General features: G+C 32.1%; 1 protein-coding gene across 4 annotated transcripts in view; it reads left to right on the top strand.

Annotated features, from left to right (window-relative positions):
• The window catches only part of LOC129749564 (ral guanine nucleotide dissociation stimulator-like 1), a 199,102-nt gene that overhangs the window by 118,860 nt on the left and 58,882 nt on the right, over positions 1–21,360 (top strand). For 2 of the 4 annotated variants that reach the window (XM_055744580.1, XM_055744579.1), the window contains exon 2: positions 10,163–10,770. The exons of the other annotated variants lie outside the window; for them this stretch is intronic. In XM_055744580.1, the coding sequence (XP_055600555.1) occupies positions 10,345–10,770 (426 nt within the window). In that variant the 5' untranslated portion in view covers positions 10,163–10,344. The remainder of the gene's footprint in view (positions 1–10,162; positions 10,771–21,360) is intronic. 4 annotated transcript variants of the gene reach the window in all.

The raw sequence follows: 21,360 nt of genomic DNA, 5'->3' as shown, positions 1-21,360 counted from the left end.
TCGCAAATAGTTAAATTATGATTTCATCGTGTATATCGGTTCGTAATTGCCTGTCATAAATCGTAATCAATTGAAAACATAGCACTCTTTTCTCGAGATAGGCGCCCATCAACCGTTTAAATAGGTAAATTTATCAAAATTCTTCGAAAAAAAAGTTCCTGAAAAATATTACTGGTTATGTTTTTACTGTTATAAATATTGTGGATATTCAAAATGCTCTCGAACGCTGATTTATTTAAAAGAAGTGCCATAATTATATATTTACATCAATATATACATGACATAATGAAAATTGTTATCGAACAGCAAAAATTTTTGTTCTTGAATGTAAACTCCCATTAACATTTGGAGTTAAAAAACATGTTCGAATTGTTTGGATTTCACTTAATAAAGAATGAAATCATTGTCGGTACATCGTTACGATGTAAAATTTAGCAACCAATTCAAGAAGTTGCCAGGTGCGTGATGATGTACGATCGGGTTCCAAAATATAGGATATTAGAAAGGCATTCTAGAATCATAATGAAGAAATTTTATTAGGTATAATATATGTATATGGTTCTATCGTATACGTATCGATGTTATGTTCGATACTATTCGGGGAATAAAACTATCCGAGGAATAGATCGGTAACTATACCGTATATTACGCTATACATCGGAGTAAAAACTTTGTGAAATGAAAGCCGAGCTCCACTTTAGATGCTTTAGTTTCCATGTCGAATAACCTTTGTTTTTTAAAACCTGATTAATAATTTTCTTCAATCGAAAATTTGCCCCTAATCCTATCTTCTTTCAAACGAATTTGTGAGTTTTGATTAATTTTTGTGAAATTTCAGAATTTTTGAATGAATATTAATTTTTATAATACAGAAATGAATGGAATTTGGTTGTGTGAAATCAATTTCGGCCTGTTATTCTTCAATTTATAGAATTATTTTCCGTTGGTTTCTTGGAATTGCCTTGTAAACATTTTTCAGAACATTAAAGATATAAAGATGCTTCAAAATAATTTCTAAGTAGTCCAGTTAAAAAATTTGAATATATTTATTCACAAAACACACATCAAGAAAACAAAATTCTAAAATAAATGTCGGATCAGGTTAAAAATAAACCACGATTAATTGTTAGGAAAATAATATTTTGATGATGATGATGATAATGCTTGATCTAAATAAGCGAAATTCAACAGCTTTTAAAAATTTTGAAAAATACGAGATGGCATGCACAAGTATTTTCGACATTACTGCAGAAAGTTAAAAAAACTTGAAATCATTTAACAAATTTGTTAAAACCTGCCAACAGATTAGATTTATGCCTTAAAAATATCAAAAATTCAATTTTATTTTAAACTTCTTTAAAAAATGTTTGAATGAGGAAAAGTAAACAAATAAAAAACGTCTATAACTTTTTTTTGCAGAACGCAAAATAACTTGAAGTCTTCAGGAAAGTTGATAATCCAATTTTGAAATGTTATGTTTTTCTTTTAAAGTGCAGAACTTTATAAAATAATTTTATCTTCTTTTCAAAAGTTGTTTCAATAAAAAAAAGCTGATAGAAAATTTGCACATTTAGATTAAGGGCACCAGAAATTAGGCGAAATTACGTTTCAAATTCATTGCACCTCGTAAAAATGTGAAATTTGTGGCCTTGGGTAATTTTTCAAAACCTTTTTAAAAGTGATGTTGAGAATACCTTAAAGAAGATGCTTATTCTTATTTGGCTGTTACATGGTGTCCAACATGGATGTTTAAAATTAGTATTCGGTAATTAATTTTGAAGTTAAAATGGTTCGTTCCAAACTCTGTTCTTGTTTGGTTGCACTTTTTTTTTTTTTATAAAAACCCGTTCTTAAGCCAAAGAAGGGTTTTTGTATGTCAAGCTTAGAGTTTTAATACATAAGGTTGACTTAAAAATTAGTTCTAACTCGTGAACGTCATAAAGTGTCGTAAAATGAAATGTCTCAAGTCTAGGGTGATGTAAGAAGTAACTTTCGCCGGAGGCGAGCCAAATTTCTGGCGTGTCAACACTTATGTTAAAACATCTTTTATAATCAAGTGATTTCCGGATACTACGGTGAAATTTACTCGGATAAAATCTCCATGGAGGGGGTTAAACCCCTAACACCCCCCCCCCTGTTCGCACGGCCTTGCTTGGAAGTTATTCTATTGGTTCAATTCTTCGTGAGAGATTCATGTGAACGGTTTCCTTTTCAAAAAAATATAAAACGGAAGGGTAATGTTTTTTATCAAAATTCATACAACCATCTCATCATGCCCAAACTGTTATGTGTATTGATTTTTTATGAAAATCTCTCGAAAAATATTCGACTTTATTCAATTGGGAGGAACGGAACGGAAAACTTAATATTTAAGAATTCTTAATCCTTTAAAACTGAAATGTGTGCTGAGTTTTATCAAAAAAGTTTTAAAACTGTTCGAGTTCTATCACATATTATTTAGATTTTACAGGGGATCCCCCCTTCAAAATTTGAAAAAAGGTTGCAGGGGTCCAATACAATAAATTATCTGAATATGTCAAGATTGGTCCAACAGTACATTAAATCATCTCAGCATGTAGAAATTTTTATTTGTTGAGGATTGTCGAGGGTTGTCAAAATTTTGTCCAATGTTTTTCAATTTAGTATAGGAGCCCTCCCTCCCTCAATTTTCTGAAGTCGGAAGGATGTGAAAGTATAACAGGAACCCGGTTTTGAAAACGACTTAATCTCAAATTCCACGTTGATTGGTTCAGTAGTTTCGGAAAATTGTACGAATTGAGCCATAATTTTATTAATTTTGAATCGGAGCACCCTATCCTTAAAGTCGAAACGGTTTGAAAGTATTTCAGAAACCATCTCCAACCCTTAAAATTCATACATACTAAATTTCACATTGATCAGTTCAGTAGTTTTGAAGGGAACAGACAGACAGACAGAAAAACATTCATTTTTATACACAGAGATATTTCATATCAGCATGAAAATTGTTATGACGAACGAGATTTTTCATAATCAAAGTGTTTAGTAATAAAGCAATGGAAAATGGAAATGGAAATGTTATTCGAAATTTACAATAAAAAAGTTTCAGTTTATACTGTTGTTAAATGAAATGTTATAGGCCTAGAGTGCGGTAAGACTGAATTCCGTCGAAGGCGAGCTAATTTTCTGATACTTATTTTAAAATACTTACAAACTTACAAAAATTTATTTTATTGTTGTGAGGGTTATTTTATTTTTTTTTAACTTAAAGGTTTATTTTGAAAATTTCCATAGGGTTGGGGATTTAACCCCTAAAATTTACAACACAATTAGTTTTTTTTTGTTTGATTTGCCAAATAAAGTGAATAAACCCTGTCAAAATTCCGGAAGAAATCATTTTCGTTGACCGCAGTAGGGCATGAATGAGAGAAAATAAATTTCATCCTCACGTGTTCCAAAAGACGATGAAATATTATGTGTATAGCACCAAACCGAATAGCGACAGTAGGACTAGCGACGCTTTTTTACTAGCGAGATTTCTGTCATTCGCAGGTTTGTTTTTCTTTTTTCAGTCCAGTAGGCGATTTCGATGAAGTACTCGAACAATGTTTATGTTATTTATTGTATATTTTCCTTAGGGCATCAATCGCATTAAGGGTGCTTAATCGGTATAGCGCACGGCACCCTTCCAAATAAATGAAATTCAAATCAAATCAAATCAATCGCATGCTCCAGGTCTCCTAGGAAACTTGCAGTGCGTCGTTATTATTTTCAACGTCGCGACGTATGCGACGTGTCGCTAGTAGGCAAAGCTGCTATTATTATTAGCGCTCATATTTTGGATTTTTTCTGTATGCATAATACAATCATATTGGCATAGACGAACTTCATAATGACAGTGAATACATTTTTCTTCTTTCGTCATTCACTCCACAGTCATTCAATCCACAAATTCGTGACAGTAAACAAACATTTAATCAGGTCAATTGGATTTTTTATGATTGAATGTACTTTCTATACTACCAGACAACTAAAAAAAATTCTTTCGAACTAAAAGTTTGGCTAAAAGCGATGCCGGCTGGACGTCTGCGGAATCAACTTAACGTGACTACCCTTCCCCTGCACGGTTAGGCGTGTCCGAATGATAAAATGCCTCTTTAAACGATGATTTTTATTGGACGGCTTAAAACTTTCTTAATAAAATATGACCTGGAAGAAAAATAATGGAGATCCCCATCATGCAATGTCTGTAGGAGTTTAAAAACGCCTAGGCGTTAAAATCCCAATAAAATCATGCGTTGTTTGTAATTTCAACTCTGTCATGATCTCCTAATTTCGATGACTGAGTTTTTCAAAATTTCACATTCACGAGAAAGAAATTGGAGTGACTTTTTTTCGACAGTCAAACACAGATTACCTACTATTTTGACTGATTGGGCGCAATGATAGAAACGTGAAACGTAGACATTGAAAGGAAAATTATTTCACTTTCTTCCAGGCATGTCAACAGTTTTGAGCACTGATCCGAGCATTTATCAATGAAATCTCTTATACCGTGGTTGAATTAAAGGAAATATTTCGATTGCTTTGATTCAGTAAGTAGGATAGGAATATTATTATATTATTTGATTTTAATTTAAATTTTTCTTACCTCATGAATTTGGAAGAACATAATGTTACCCTCCATTCAATGAATTTTAAAATTTTAAAGATGAATTTTCCGAACACTTACTTTTCTCAACCCTTTGCCAACAGTTTAGTCAGCTTAAAAGCAAACACCATTCTGTCCCCACATCATTCATTAGGGAAATTAGAGCAAAAACATCAAACACGTTCTACCATCGTCTGTCGTTCCTCAAATTCAGGCGGGAAGGCGGGCAGAGAAAAAAAAAACAAAATGGAAATGAAAAACCGTCCCAGAATTGGCACAAGAACAACACACGTCGGGAAAACTTGAATGATTCATCACCATTCGTTTACCGGTGTGAGACCCGATGCCAGTGTGCATGCAGTGACATGAGCTGAGACGTCCCACGTGAGATTGGCATTAGGTGGACCCTTCAGGAAAACACACCGAACGTCCTCAACTTTACCAATCACTTAACTTAGACCGTAATTTTTTTTTTGGTTTTCCTTCTTCGTTTTTTCGTGAACTGATTCAAATTAAACCAAACGATAGGGGTTGTTTTCCACCCGCCATCAATGACATCGTCATGTTTTCCGAATGAGTTTCTCGTGGTCGGTTACAAATCCGAAAGGAAAAGCGCATAGAGGAAAATGAAGAAAAGTGGTTTTTCCTTGGCTGCTTCCAAGTACACCAGGTGGGAGTGAAAATGTGGAAAAGAAGGATGGAAAATACCGTGACTAAGGATTTGCCTCCAGGAATTGTAACTCTGGGGGTGAATCACCGATCGAGTTCTTTGAAGTGCTGTTATTATTGTCGAGGCGCACAAGCAATGTTCAGCACGTGACCTTTGACAATGGATTTTCCGTTCGGTCTGCTCCCGATTTTGGTTTCGTTGATGGTGGAAAGTGGTGGGTGGTATGTTGCATGGAAATTGATTTTCCTCGAACGCTTTGTTGTTTGCGTTATTGAATCAACCCACATGAGTTATGATCCGGTTTTTTTTTTGCTGCTCTAGGGTATAAAAAACTTAGATGATGTATCGATATTCTTTTGAAGTTGTTTTCTTTTTGTAAAAAAATATTTAAAAATCCAAACAACACAACAATGAATTAATCCTTCCGATTTCATTCAATTCAATAAAGGTGTTTGGTGAGGGATACCTCCAATGAAATAAATTGATGACAGTCGCAGCTTTGTTGTTGCGATTATATAAATGATATTCAGCTCGCTTCCCACATGCAAACGGCTAATGGATTCAATTGATGGATGTTTTCGGTTGCACTTTATTGATCGATCACAACTGACGTGTGTTTTCCACGTCATTCATCATATGCTGATCGAAGATGAGCGACGTAACGTAGGGCTTTTTTTTATTGTTATAAAACAGGGACTTTTGCCTCAGCTTAAAGCTAAAAACACTGACATCTAATCTAAATTTTAAAAACTTTAACTGTCAAAATTGTCAAAATTGTCGAAATTGTCAAAATTGTCAAAATTGTCAAAATTGTCAAAATTGTCAAAATTGTCAAAATTGTCAAAATTGTCAAAATTGTCAAAATTGTCAAAATTGTCAAAATTGTCAAAATTGTCAAAATTGTCAAAATTGTCAAAATTGTCAAAATTGTCAAAATTGTCAAAATTGTCAAAATTGTCAAAATTGTCAAAATTGTCAAAATTGTCAAAATTGTCAAAATTGTCAAAATTGTCAAAATTGTCAAAATTGTCAAAATTGTCAAAATTGTCAAAATTGTCAAAATTGTCAAAATTGTCAAAATTGTCAAAATTGTCAAAATTGTCAAAATTGTCAAAATTGTCAAAATTGTCAAAATTGTCAAAATTGCCAAAATTGTCAAAATTGAAAAAATTGTCAAAATTGTCAAAACTGTCTAAACTGTCAAAATTGTCAAAATTGTCAAAATTGTCATAATTGTCAAAATTGTCAAAATTGTCAAAATTGTCAAAATTGTTAAAATTGTCAAAATTGTCAAAATTGTCAAAATTGTCAAAATTGTCAAAATTGTCAAAATTGTCAAAATTGTCAAAATTGTCAAAATTGTCAAAATTGTCAAAATTGTCAAAATTTTCAAAATTGTCAAAATTGTCAAAATGGTCAAAGTTGTCAAAATTGTCTAAATTGTCAAAATTGTCAAAATTGTCAAAAGTTTCGAAATTGTCGAAATTGCAATAATAGTCATAATTGTCAAAATTGTCAAAATTGTCAAAATTGACAAAATTGACAAAATTGACAAAATTGACAAAATTGTCAAAAGTGTCAAAATTGTCAAAATTGTCAAAATTGTCAAAGTTGTCAAAATTGTCATAATTGTCAAAATTGTCAAATTTGTCAAAATTGTCAAAATTGTCAAAATTGTCAAAATTGTCAAAATTGTCAAAATTGTCAAAATTGTCAAAATTGTCAAAGTTGTCAAAATTGTCATAATTGTCAAAATTGTCAAATTTGTCAAAATTGTCAAAATTGTCAAAATTGTCAAAGTTGTCAAAATTGTCATAATTGTCAAAATTGTCAAATTTGTCAAAATTGTCAAAATTGACAAAATTGACAAAATTGACAAAATTGACAAAATTGACAAAATTGACAAAATTGACAAAATTGACAAAATTGACAAAATTGACAAAATTGACAAAATTGACAAAATTGACAAAATTGACAAAATTTACAAAATTGACAAAATTGACAAAATTGACAAAATTGACAAAATTTACAATATTGACGAAAATGACAAAATTGTTATTATTGACAAAATTGCCAAAATTGACAAAATTGACAAAATTGACAAAATTGACAAAATTGACAAAATTGACAAAATTGACAAAATTGACAAAATTGACAAAATTGACAAAATTGACAAAATTGACAAAATTGACAAAATTGACAAAATTGACAAAATTGACAAAATTGACAAAATTGACAAAATTGACAAAATTGACAAAATTGACAAAATTGACAAAATTGACAAAATTGACAAAATTGACAAAATTGACAAAATTGACAAAATTGACAAAATTGACAAAATTGACAAAATTGACAAAATTGACAAAATTGACAAAATTGACAAAATTGACAAAATTGACAAAATTGACAAAATTGACAAAATTGACAAAATTGACAAAATTGACAAAATTGACAAAATTGACAAAATTGACAAAATTGACAAAATTGACAAAATTGACAAAATTGACAAAATTGACAAAATTGACAAAATTGACAAAATTGACAAAATTGACAAAATTGACAAAATTGACAAAATTGACAAAATTGACAAAATTGACAAAATTGACAAAATTGACAAAATTGACAAAATTGACAAAATTGACAAAATTGACAAAATTGACAAAATTGACAAAATTGACAAAATTGACAAAATTGACAAAATTGACAAAATTGACAAAATTGACAAAATTGACAAAATTGACAAAATTGACAAAATTGACAAAATTGACAAAATTGACAAAATTGACAAAATTGACAAAATTGACAAAATTGACAAAATTGACAAAATTAACAAAATTGACAAAATTGACAAAATTGACAAAATTTTCATAATATCTTGGATGTCACAATATTTTTTCAAAAATCATTTAAATTGACACATATTTATTGAATTTTGACTCAAAACTGACAAAATGTTCATTTCAAATGGACATAAATACATCTTAAAACAATTTTCTAAAAACTCGTTTGATATTGACTTATGATTAGAGCAAAATTTGCTTAAAATTGATTAAATCCCAATTCAATTTGATATTCACTCGACATTTTCTCAAAATAACTTAAACTGTTGATTTTAAATGTTTTTATAATTCACTCAAGTTGATACAAAATTTCTATAAATTTACGCAAGATTCAGTCCAAATTGACTCAAAATTTGCTAAAATATGACTCAAAATGGACTTCCAGTTAGTTTTAAATAAATTTGATTTAGATTTTCAATCCGTTTTGAGTTGAAATTGAAGCAAATTTGACTTCAAATTGAATATAAATTTAATTAGAATCGACTTTTATTTAATCAAACTTCACATCAAATTGACTTGAGATTGATTCAAAATGCTCTTTGCATCCACTTTAAATGTACTCGAAATTGAGTGAAAATTTATTAAAATTCAATTTTAATCAGCATTTTGTAGACTCGATATTTACTCATAACTCATTCAAAATTGATTTCAAATTGACTTAAAATTAACTCATCATTCACTCAAAATTGAATTAAACTTGACTTTGAATCGACTTTAATGGCTCTTGAATATTCTCAAAATTGGATTAAAGTTCCCGAAGTTGTGAATTAAACTGGACAAAACATTGAGTTCAAAGGTTTCAAATGTTCATTTTAAGCCAATTTTGAGTCATTTAGAATTTTTTCAATAACTTTTGTGTAAATTGTGACTATGTTTTTTTTTGCGATTTCGATAATTTGAGACAATTTTGAGTAAATTTAAAATGAATGTTTGTCTACATTGAGTTGGGTTGAGTCGACTATAAAGACAATAATCAGGTTATTTTTAGTATATTTCTGGATAGTTTTTATACTAAAAAATAATTTAAATTTGAAGTAGTTTTTATATCAATTTGAGTCTATTGTTGGTCTGTTGACTCAAATTATTTAAAAAAGAACCTCAAAATTTACTCAAAGTTGACTCCAAATTGTTGCAAAATTAATTCAAAATTGACTGTTAAAGGATTCAAAGTTAACTCAATTTTAATTCTAAATTGCTTAAAATTTTACTATGACTTTACCTTGAAGTGGTCTCTCATTGACATCAAGTTGAGACCATATTTACATCAAAAATAATATTGACACAAAACGGACACAAATTTCACAAAAGAATATTCCTGGCATTGGTATAAAATTTACCCAAAATTAACATAAATTTGTACAGACCAAAACGTAAAGAAAATTAACACAAATTATAAATTTCAATTTTTCATTCAGAATTTTTCATTTTTCATTAGAATGTACCCTAACACCACAATTTTAACAAATTTCACACAAATCTATGCAAAACTCAAGGAAATAGATCAGAATTCACTCCAAGCTGACATCTATTACGACTCTTTCTAATTTCAGCAATAGTTTTTTTTTCGTATTGTTTTAATTTTTTTGACTTCCTTGTTTTGATAACTCTATCCTGTCAAAACCAAAAGCGTGCCAAAATTTCGCGATCAGCCTCGATGATGGTTATTTTTATATTTTCCTGTAGCATAATTAACGATCAATAAAGCCCCCATCTGGGCGCCATCAAAATTTAAGTGATGCGTTCAATAAAAAAAAGCTTTATGTTATCAAACGACCCCTTCTAAGCTGTCTATCAAAAAACGCCTCCATATGCCAGACCAAAAAACAAACAACATAAATAAACTCGTTCTCTCCGTCCCCGCCGTTCCTCCTCCATTTGAATCCCCTCGAAAGCGTACAAAATATGGGTGTCTAAAATGGAAATTGATTGAGCGTTCTGTTGTCGTGCCCAGAAATAGAACCCAGCCCCCTTTCATCAATTAAGCTCGTGCCAATTTCAGCATCGGTTCTTTTCCATTTTCAGCAAATTGGGATCTACTGTCTTCAACTGCTATCTAATAACTACGCATCCCATCCACATTTGGAGCAAGTTGGTTAGGAAAAAAAACGACAATAGAAAGAAAAATGTGCCCCAGTTAAGTGGTTGTTTGGGACCTTTTCAATTCGGCAGAAAAAATTTGCAGCAATCATTTGACCTCAACCTAAATGTTCTGTCCTAGCAACGAAACATTGCAAAATCTGACGGAAAAAACGAAACTTTTGGCCCAGAAATGTTCCCAAAAGATCCAGGTGACCGGAACAGATCCGGTGAATTCCACCGGATCAGGTTTAGTGGAACAGCATCAGTATTATCAACAGCAGCAACAGCATCAACAGCAAAGGGAGCATCTGATTTCAAACCGAAATGGTGGAGTTGATGTGGTGGATCTGGGTAAAAGTTCGTCGAAGGAATCAACCGGAAAGGATGGAGCTTCCTGGACTGCGGCCGGAAAGGGTTCGCTCAGGTGCTTCTGTCCATGTAAGGGCACCCTCAGTAAGATGCTGGCCAAGAAGGTCGGCGTAGTGACTGGGAGGGATCATTCTCAACAACAGCAGCAGCAGTCCCGAAGTACCACCCGGTGGTATGTCAAGGTAATACAGATGGCAAACTGGAACGCGATGCTGACCAGTAAAAACAGAAACGGCAAGCATTTGTTCAATTTTATCTGATTTTGAAACTGAAGATTGAAATTTGAGATGATTTTCAATTCTAATTCACAACAGGTCAGGTGTATAATGTAGAGGTCCGAAAATAGGGCTCTGTTCGGAATTAAAAATATTGGAGGCTGAAATCGTTCCTTATCCTGTCAGAAGGCCTCGCATGCTAAATTTCAGCTCGTTTGGTTATCTTTAAAATGTCGCCCAATTTCGTTCAAGTAGGCCTACATATAAAAATTACCATCGAAATTACAAAATCAATTTTTTTTTTTTGCATCGATTGTCCCTAAGAATAGTGTTTTCTGTATTCTGAACTAGTTTCAGTTATTTCCTTTCAAGACTGTAAGCAGAAATAACGCCGGCCACGTCCTAGCAGTCAATAGATAGGGGAAAAGTTCATATAACGCCCCATGTGGCTAATACGCACCACCCTTGTTTTGAAGAATCTGAAGCATTTTAAGCCTGCAAAATATTACCAATTCGTTCTAAATGCTGTGATTGGTCATGGCAAGTATGAATTTTTCCTTAAAATGCTCCTGTGTCGTGATAATTTCACAATTTAGGTTTTTCTTCATTTCGATCTAAATTTTGAAACACTTTCAATAAGGTGTCACCAAGCAGAAAAAAACGAATAAGACAATATTTTTGACACATCGATAGAGGGGAATCTAAACTACGATTTAATGCTAAAAAATTATACCGAACTCGCTATGGTATGCTTTTTATGGGTATGTTTTATCACGGCCCATGCGCTCGTTATACCGCGCCAATCGTAGTAGGCTGAAAATAGCATTAATTTTTCAAAAAGGCCAATTTTCATTGAAAATTAACAAAAAGTCTAAAACCTTATTTTGAGCGTTAATTCAGCCCAAAAAATCTACTTTTATTATTTTTTTAAATTTTGATTAGTCCATTTTGATTTTATTTTCATTCAAAGTGCCTGTAAGTATTGGTGTGTTTTCGGTCTTCGGCTGCTTTCGGGTGTGTTCGGCTGCTAGACGCGTATTGAATACACGGCGGCGCGTATTTGCAACACAATTTTGTTCTGTGGCTTTGAATAAGGTTTTAAAAAATCAAGTTTTTGAAGCAACTATAGCAATTTGACTAATAAAAAATCATAAGCATTTGTAGAAAACAATTTTCTCCAACGATTGCACCCATTTTTAACACAATTTGTACGTGGAATACATAGAAAATCAGCGATTCGCTTAGGTGGCGCATAATAGGGCATGTTCCCCTATAAGAAAAAAGAGAAAAGGGAGTCAATGATTAAAAAATTACGCTTTAGGACCGAGGTCTCCTCTGCATCCTAGCAAAACAATTTTTGATGGATATGTGGGCTAAGGGATTTGATCAGGAAACACTTTTGACTGTGTTATGATCTTAAAATTAGCATTATCGCCTACTTTTTGTTTTAAAGATCAGTTCAAAAGAATTCAAAATGTTTGCACATATTATCATCCTTTTTGTTATTATTTTTCCTTTTTTCCATTCCTTAACTATTTAGACTGCCTCAGTTCCAGAAGTTCTTGAATATTATATTTCCGTATTCCGAAATTTCAAACTTGAATATTTAATTTTTCATATCGTAATATCCGCTTGCTTTTAGAGTTTTATTTCATAAAATCTACAAACCGTTATAACAACAATTATAAAAATTGTTAACAAAACTAACATGCTTTCAAATATTTAATATCACCGAAAGTTGTTGAATACAGGCTTAGATGAAAATTAAATTTTCTGGTTTTTTATAGCAATCCGAACAAAAATTTAAATAAAAACTGTAATGCATTTAAAACAGGAAAAGATGATAAAGTAAATAATCATAAACTCACAGAGCAAACCTAGGTTTGCAATTTTATGATGTGATAGTCTTCTTTATTTCATTGGTTTAAACCTTTGGATGGAACTTTCTATGGAAAGAGCGAAATCTTTTTCGAATTAGCATAGCTAAGCATTGCTTGATTGACTAGTCATATCCACTTTAAACCATTGAACTTGAAATGCAATATAAAAACTGGTTCAAATAGATGATTTTATTATTAGTTTTGTAATTTTTTGATGTAATTTTTTAAGAGAGGAATTGTTATTCAAACAAATGCTTTTAAAATTCCATGATCGAAAGGCGATTCTCAGTAGAACGAACTTCATATTTCCAATTGTTGCTAAGTTGCTACTCCGTGATTGATCGAGACAATCAATTTTGTCCAGAGATCAAATGAAGGGTGTCTGGGATTGACAAGCACATTCACAATGCTCAAAACCGATGCTCTCTATTTGAACATCAATAACGGCGCCGACCACGTCCTAGCAGTCAACATATAGAGAGGAAAATAAGAGAAAGGGGTGGATGATGGAATAGGATATGATAATAGGGGACACTTTTGACAAGTGTTATACGACCTGGGTTATAAATCCTATTTCCTATGCTCCTGTCCTGCTTCCTTACAATTTACAGATGATATAAATAATTCGTTTGACTTTATTACAAAAAAATATAACATTTGTGCATTGCGTTTATAATTTGGCTTTATCTTATTTCCGTTCCAAAAAAATAACCTTTTTAATGAATTCAAGTTTTGAAAAGATATTTTGTTCCTTCTATCAAAAATATTTGTTGTGAAAATAAATTTTTGAATGTTAGACAAATCAAATGTTTTTGAAAGCCTTGGTTATAAACAAAAAAAAATGCAATTAGTTCTGAGGTGAAGTTTTTTTTTTAAATATTTTTTTTTTAAACTTATTAGAAATCATAAAAGTTAACGTTGCAAATCGTCACAACTTAAAATTTAATTTAGTATTAGAGTGCTGAATAGGTGAATATTATTATATTAATTATTGATTAACTTTCATTTAGTTTGATACGCACAATGATTATATAAACATGATACTTTTTTTGAATAGCAATTTTTGATATGTGAATCGCAGTATAATTATCAATATTAGAAAACCATTCCTTTTATTCAACGGGAATGTCCAACACAAAACCATTGTAAAATACGGAAAAATCCGTACTCGTTTTAAAAAAAAATCATCGGATTTAAAATACAAATATTTTCTGTCAAGCATGTGACACGAAAAAGTAAAAGATTTAATGTATTGTTAATGTGAATTTCACTTAAAAAAGATATTCGACTAAGGTATGCACATATTCAATTTATTTTACATTTGAATTCCAACCATAAAAGTTCTAGCGAACTAGCGATATTTTAGTAAATTGATATCTGTTATCTAAATGACAGAATTTTTTAGGAAAGCTTAACTTGTTACATCTAAAACATGAATACTTAGCTTTTATGCTTCTCCCGGCAATGCTTAACTTCGGTTTATCCGGTGGTCTTTGCCTAATGGAACAGCCGACAGAATCCGGTAATAATAAAAATTGGCATAGTTGAAGCAACTGATGGAACGATGCTATCTTCCAACTTTTTTCTGTTTAGTATTTAATCCTCTTATTTAATTTTTGGCATTTCGGCGAGTTGTGAAAATTCAAGGTAGAATATTTAGAAAGAACATGAAAGTATTATAGGTGGAAAGATCAAAGCTAGAGCTTTAGTATTTAACGAATTTTCCACTTTTTTTGCTATTAAATTTGGCAGGAGCAGAATCTTTCCTTTTTCTATTCAGGCAACGCCTACCAACAATTTCCAAAAAAGTGATCTTTTTTCGAATTTTTCAAGAAATTTATGAGAATTCTTATTAACCTACTTACTTTTTTCGCTATGTCCAAAACGTAAGACTCTTTAAGCCTCTTAGAGCAAGTTCACTGGTGTTTCGAAAAAGTGGTAGAAAATTTGACACTTTTAACACATTTTGAAAACTTGCAACCATTCAAAAACATTTTGAAGAACAGTGGCCTTCAAGTTTTTTTCTAAACGTGTTGTTTTTTTGCATGCTGTGTTGCAAAAATAGCAATATTTCTATCACATACAGCTGAAATGGAAACAGCGCTGTAGAAAAATACATCACCCAATGATCTGGAAATCATTTTTGCATGGTAAAATTTTCAATATGTGCTACAAGTGTCAAAATTTCTACCACTTTCTCCCAACACGAGTGAACTTGCTCTTATTAAACCTAAACTTGGTCTAGAAGCCTGCTGTAAAACTGTAAATGTTACTTGGGGAGAAGAACTTTGGACAAGTCAGAGAATTCAATGCGGTATCGAATTTTTACAACGGCGAATGCGCCAACATTGCTGTTTCGAGAAAAACGCGTTCAAAGTTTGACAGCTCCATAAGCTCCGAGCAAAAATATTATTTTTTTATCCATGAAATAACTTTGTACGGTAAAAATGTAGGTCTTCGAATGTACTTTTTTACCCAGCTGATAACTCAGTTTGGTTACATTTGGCGCATTCACCCTATTCAAAATTATCTAACGAATTATTAGGCGTCTCTTTGCGGGTATTTTCACATATCATTGTTGGTTCTATAGTAAAAAATTTAGTACTCCATGCTAGTTTGAAGCAATCAGAAAAACAGCTTTGAGCTGGAAAAATTAATAGAATATTCATTAAGTAAAAATAAATTTAGTAATACACATGTTACTAAAATTCAACATTAATTTGCTTGAAACTCCTCAACATCAATACGAACCATTCAAAACTGACTAGATTTTTGTTATTTTGTTTTGTTTACATTTTGACAGCTCTAGCGTCCATGAAGACATCTCGTGGCTCAAATAAAAAACACAGAATAGATTCAAGATTCAGTCGTTGGGACTTCACCCAAGTTTTAAGGCTTAGCTTGTACATCTGTTCGTCTGTGATACAACTAAGGGCCACCCTAGTGGGCATACTCCTGTTCTAGTCGAGATTTTTTATTGTCGTGATTGGTATCATCCTAAGGAGATTTTATTTACATCAGAACAGAGTTTCAATTTTCTGATAATCATTTGAAATTGATACTCGCCGCAATGAGTTTTTTTGTCTCCAATCGAAATGTGTGATGCAACTTACATCAAAATTAAGAAACCTAAATGTTTGGGACAATCGATCCAAAAAAAGTTAATTTTGTTGTTTTACTAGAGCAGATGATGGCAAATTTCCTTAAAAGCTTGACCGTCGTTGAAAGACCCCTCTCATGGGGCCTTCTGGCAGGTCAAGAATAGATTTGAGTTAGTGCTTCTTTGTGTTCAAATTCCTATAAAAAAGTGGTTGCCAAAGTTCTTTAAATAAACAAACGCGTGGGATAGGCAAATAAGGTTTTTGTGAATTTTTCATACCCTACGGTTTAATCAATTTTTGAACAATTTTTTTTAACTATTGAGTATCATTTTTAGGTTGTCAGATTTCCAAACCCACAAATTCGGGCACTTTTATCTGAAAACCTGACAAAATCCGCACATTTGATTTCAAAATGATCAACCCAAAATCCGGGCAGTATCTATAAAAAATGGTACAATACCCAGGAATTTTGCACCAAAAATCAAGAAAAAAAAAACGCTTGAAACATAGTTTTTTTCATCGAAACACATCAGCAGATTTCAATAGTATTTGAAACTTAAAAAAAAATAAAACGTTCATGATTTTTTTTATAGAACTTAAAAAAAAACCTATTTGGAAGCAAATATAAAAAATTATTACGACTTAATTTGAATGTTTCGATTGATTTTACAAAAAAAGTGAATGAAGCCTGACAAAATTCAGACTATTTTCAATGAAATCCGGGCATCCAGGCGTTCGGGCTGGACCTTTCAGAACTGATAAAATCAATATTAAAATAAGACTCAAATTTACAACTCAAAATTTGCTTTGAATTCATTCCAAATTAACTTGAAATTAACTAAAAATCAACCTTTAATTGACACAAAATTAAGAAAAACAATAATCAAAATTGTCTAATTTTTTTTCTAAATGGCATTAACTATCTGAAAAAAGAATTGACTTCGTAAATTGTCTTTAAATGACTGAGAATTTGGTTAAAATTGACGAAAACGAGCCCAAATTTGGCAAAAATAATCATCCAACGCTGAATCGAAATGAACTTAAAAATGACTTTAAATTTAAACTTAGACGACTAAATATAAAGACAAATTGCCCATTGTTTTCCTCAATTTGACACTGTAAATTTGAATGTAAATAGATAGACTACTATTTTGTATTGGGATTTTATTTAATTTTTATGTAAACAAAAACTGATAGCATGATAAGATATTAGAACCGTTTCACCGTTTTAAACATGGCTCAAGACTTTGATTCATTGAGCTCCAATGGCTGTTTTAAGGTTATGATTTGAACTCTTTTATATTTTATGTGGAAAATTTATTGGGAACTTAAAAAAATCGGGGGTGCATTTCTTTTTTTAATTCAACTGACCATAATTTAAGTTCAAATTTCTAAGAATCTTATGCAGTAGGGTGTGTCGTTTTGCAACATTTTTTAGAATTTCAAAAATACTGTACTGTGAATAGTTTGTTCTTTGGACAAAACGAACGAGAAAATTTTCGGAGATTTCTGAAATCAGATTAAGGCATTCGGGTTTTGATTTTTATTTTTTTATGGAACATTTATTTGGAGAAGGTAACTAATTCGGTTTTTTTTTTAAATATTCTGTTCTCACGCGATGCTCATGAAATTCAAGAAGCTTACTGGAAAATTCTCTGTCTACAACTTTACCCAAGACAGCAAAGCGGTAGTGGTAGCGAGAAAATAGTTATAGCGCCACGAACGGAGCATTTTTTTTCTTTAAAAGAAACCAGCAACACTGACAGATTTTCAGTCAAATTTTCAAAAATATTTTTTTCACAGGGATGGGATGAATAAACCCAAGAGGCTTAAATTCCCTAATAAAACAGCAAAAACATTATTTTCACAGGAAACTTATTTATTTAAGAGCATTGAAATGTTCTGATGAAATGATCTTCATTAGAATCTCTACCAATTGCAAAAATCTAAGAGTTACCTGAAATTTAGAGTCGCCAGATTTAGATTTATTTGCATACATTAAACTTAAATCAGGTAGAACTGTCTTTTTTCACATTTTAGTGAAAAAAAGTGGAAAAAACAATTATTTGTACAAATCACATTTTGAATCAAACAAATTCATTTAAAATTGTGCAGTTTGTTGCGATTTTCAAAAGAGTATGACATGGCCAGTTTGGTACTTCCATGCATATAGCAGGTTTTGAATTGCTCGGTTTCATCAAATGTTAATGAACAGGTAAATGATGGCACATATACCAATTGAGAATATTTTTCAAAGTGTTGGCCACCTCATTGATGATCGAAGTTTTCCTTAGAATGACAGAAATCGCCTTGGAACATTTTATTTACTTCTCTCACAGGTATCGGTTTGTTGGCTAAGATAGTTTCAGTGGCCTTATACAAGGTTTATTCGTTTGAAAAAAGTCATGAATCTGTTCGATCCCAAAAAGCTGCACGTTTGGAAATACCCAAATTTGATTCAAAATGTGATTTGAACAACTCCACCCAATTTTAGTTTAACTTTTGTAAAACCATTGCAATTGGTGACTCTTGATTTCTGGTTACCCTAACTTTTTTTTTGCAAATGTTTAAGATGCTAATGAAAATCATTTCATCAGATCATTTCAATGGTCTGAAATCGGTCACTTTCTTGTTAAAATATTTCTGAAAATTGGACGGAAAATCTGTCAATGTTGGTAGTTTTACATTAAATAAGCTCCATATTGGAGTTTAATTTGCATTGCGTGAGAACAAATTATTCAAGAAAATTCAGACCAGTGATTTTCTCTGAACAAATTTTAGCTTTTTTCCAAACAATATTTTAAATTAAAGCCCAGCAAATCGGCGAAAATTCTGACTTTCGTTTTGACCGAAAAGGAAACGAGCTCAACTTCACGGTTTCTGAAATTTGAAAAAAGTAGCAATATGACACACCCTACTTAGCACTGAATTTTAACATTATATCCAGAAATTGAGAATGTTAATATCAATTTGATGTATTTCTCGAATTTTATCAGAAAACCAAAAGCTTCCTGAAAATGCGAGCAAAGAAAAAAATACTTCAGAATGAATGTTTACTTCAATACTTGATCTTACAAAATGAGTTTTGCAAATGCTTAAAATGTAATATTTTCGATATCTAAAGAATAATTTAAATTGCTCATGCCAAAAACTGCAATCGTACTGTTCAATCGAAGCAAATCAACTAAGATTGAATGATTTAAAAACTGATTCACAGGCTCCATTTTCATGATTTCAAAATAAATGAAAACAATCCTTCCATCTATTGATTTGATGAAATCTTTTTTGCGAGCACCTGTGGCGAACTGGGCACCCCTACCCTCTTATCTAAGAAAATACGTATTTCCTAAAATAAATTTTCACGAGGAATAGTTTTGGAGTTCCTATAGTATTCATTTTTCAGCAAAAAATATCTTCTTATCAGCTTAATAGAAATATGTAAATAACGAACTAGGTTCTCATGTGACGAAAATATTATAAACTTTGAGCACCGGAGAATAAGCTCTTAGGATTGTTAAATCATCTTGATCTATAATGTACGCACTGCTGCATGTTGGACACATTGTTCCTCAATTTTCACTATCATTAAATTTTTGATTTTACACTTTAACCAATTTCAAAACGCGTTTTACTTTAACTTGTTGACTCGGGGCGGACAGAGCACCATAGATCGGGGTACGATGAGAGTTTTTTGCCGTAAAATCTAGCAGCAAATTCAACTCGATAAAGTAAACTGAATTATACATAGAGCTACAGCTAGAGATTTTCTGAAGACTCGAGTTCGATTCCTGGTCGAGACGATTTTTTTACCTTTACTATTCATGATCGATTCTTTAGATTGTTGCATTATACGACTAGGAGCATAATCCGCCAAACAAAGCACCAGAAACATAATGTATGAGTGTGTGTGAATTGTTTGTATTCTACACACAGACATACATTATTTTGATTTCGCTTTGTTTGATGAATCTACGACTCACTGATTAGTGCAAAATGCATCGATCATGAATGATAGATGAAAAAAAATCGCCTCGACCAGGAATCGAACTCAAGTCTTCTGATTATCTCTCTGACACCTTACCAATTGGCCAAGTCCTCAGATGAAACAAGTCAAGCTATAGCTCTATAATTCAGTTGACCTCATCGAGTTGAATTCGTTGCTAGATTCTACGGCAGAAACCGCTTATCGTGCCCCGATTGATGGTGCTTATACTGCCCCAGGGGGAAGTTCTCGTCATGCCCCGACAGTGACTGATTTTCAGCTTTCGCCATTTTTTTTAAAATGCATTTTTAAACGTTTTTATCTACTTCTTCAAGTTTAAGCCAGTTAGAATATAGACTTTGTTGGTTTTTGAAAACAAAAAAAAAAATATGTAACTCATATATTATAGCTGTTTTCTATGGTAAAATCAGCGTCCTTCGTAAGGTGACCATTATGCCCTTATCTCCCCTATTCTATGTTTTGAGATTTTTATCGCCTTTACCTTGCATTCTCAGCATATCTTATTTTATATTCATTCACGTTTAGAACCCTACATTGAAATTTTGATACGGTTTAAAAATGCATATATTTATTGTACCTAGAATTTACGCATCACGAGTTTCATTAAAATTCAGATCGTGCCGATGAATCACCAAAATCCGAACAAGTTGCTGATCACACACAAAGGATTGTGTGAGGGCAGCAGCACGTTTCATTCTTGGTACCTTTTCGGATTTGATTGACATCGTCGTACCTTTGAGAAACCATGCTTCCTGCTTAACTTTTCTCAGCTAAGTCAGCGAAATTTGTCACATGAAAGAGCACAATTGGTACCATTGTTGAATATCGTAACGAAAAAAGAAACACTGTTAGGATTTTTTTCTTTACTAGTCAAGCTTTCGAAAAGGTTTAACTGAGGGTCATCAGAATGAGCGCGAGCTCATGATGGTGGTGACAAAAATCACTCACCCGTGATAGAAAATCCTACCGGAACGTATTCAAAACAATGCCCCAAGAGCGACCCGCTTTTCAAAAATAACCAATCGAAAATTGGACAACAGTTGAATTCTATCTGAATGGAGATTTTCAAAAAATGTTTTGAATGTGACACACATTTGTAAAATATATATTTAAATTCTCGATTTTAACTTAATTCGTATTTTCGTATTAAAATATGTAGAAACGTCAGTCTCATGTAAACGAAGCTGAAAACTGCCGTCCCATCAATAATTCTACAACGGTGAGGAACTTTTGTTTGGTGAATGAATAGGTCCACATGTCGGTGAATGAATGAAAGGTCGAGGAATTCCGTTCAAGAGGGTTGGTGGGGGTGTGTGTGCCTGTTAAGTTTGCTCGTTTGCTTTTGAGCGGCAAAACTATGCCGTAGTAGGTAAAACAAAAGATGAACAACAATAACAGAAACACGAAACTTGCTCAACGAAAACGACGCCGACGAATACGAGAACTTGTAAGATGGGGGAGGATCAACTTTGCATATAGCTACTAACTATTTGATAGTTAGCTGTGACTCATTCATTCTAAGCATCGGTGTAGTTTGGTTCAGAATTGAAGGCTTTAAGAGGGTGCAATCCTA

This window comes from Uranotaenia lowii, chromosome 2, assembly GCF_029784155.1.
Source record: "Uranotaenia lowii strain MFRU-FL chromosome 2, ASM2978415v1, whole genome shotgun sequence".
Lineage (NCBI taxonomy): Eukaryota > Metazoa > Arthropoda > Insecta > Diptera > Culicidae > Uranotaenia > Uranotaenia lowii.
This window is presented reverse-complemented; position numbering and strand designations above follow the sequence as displayed.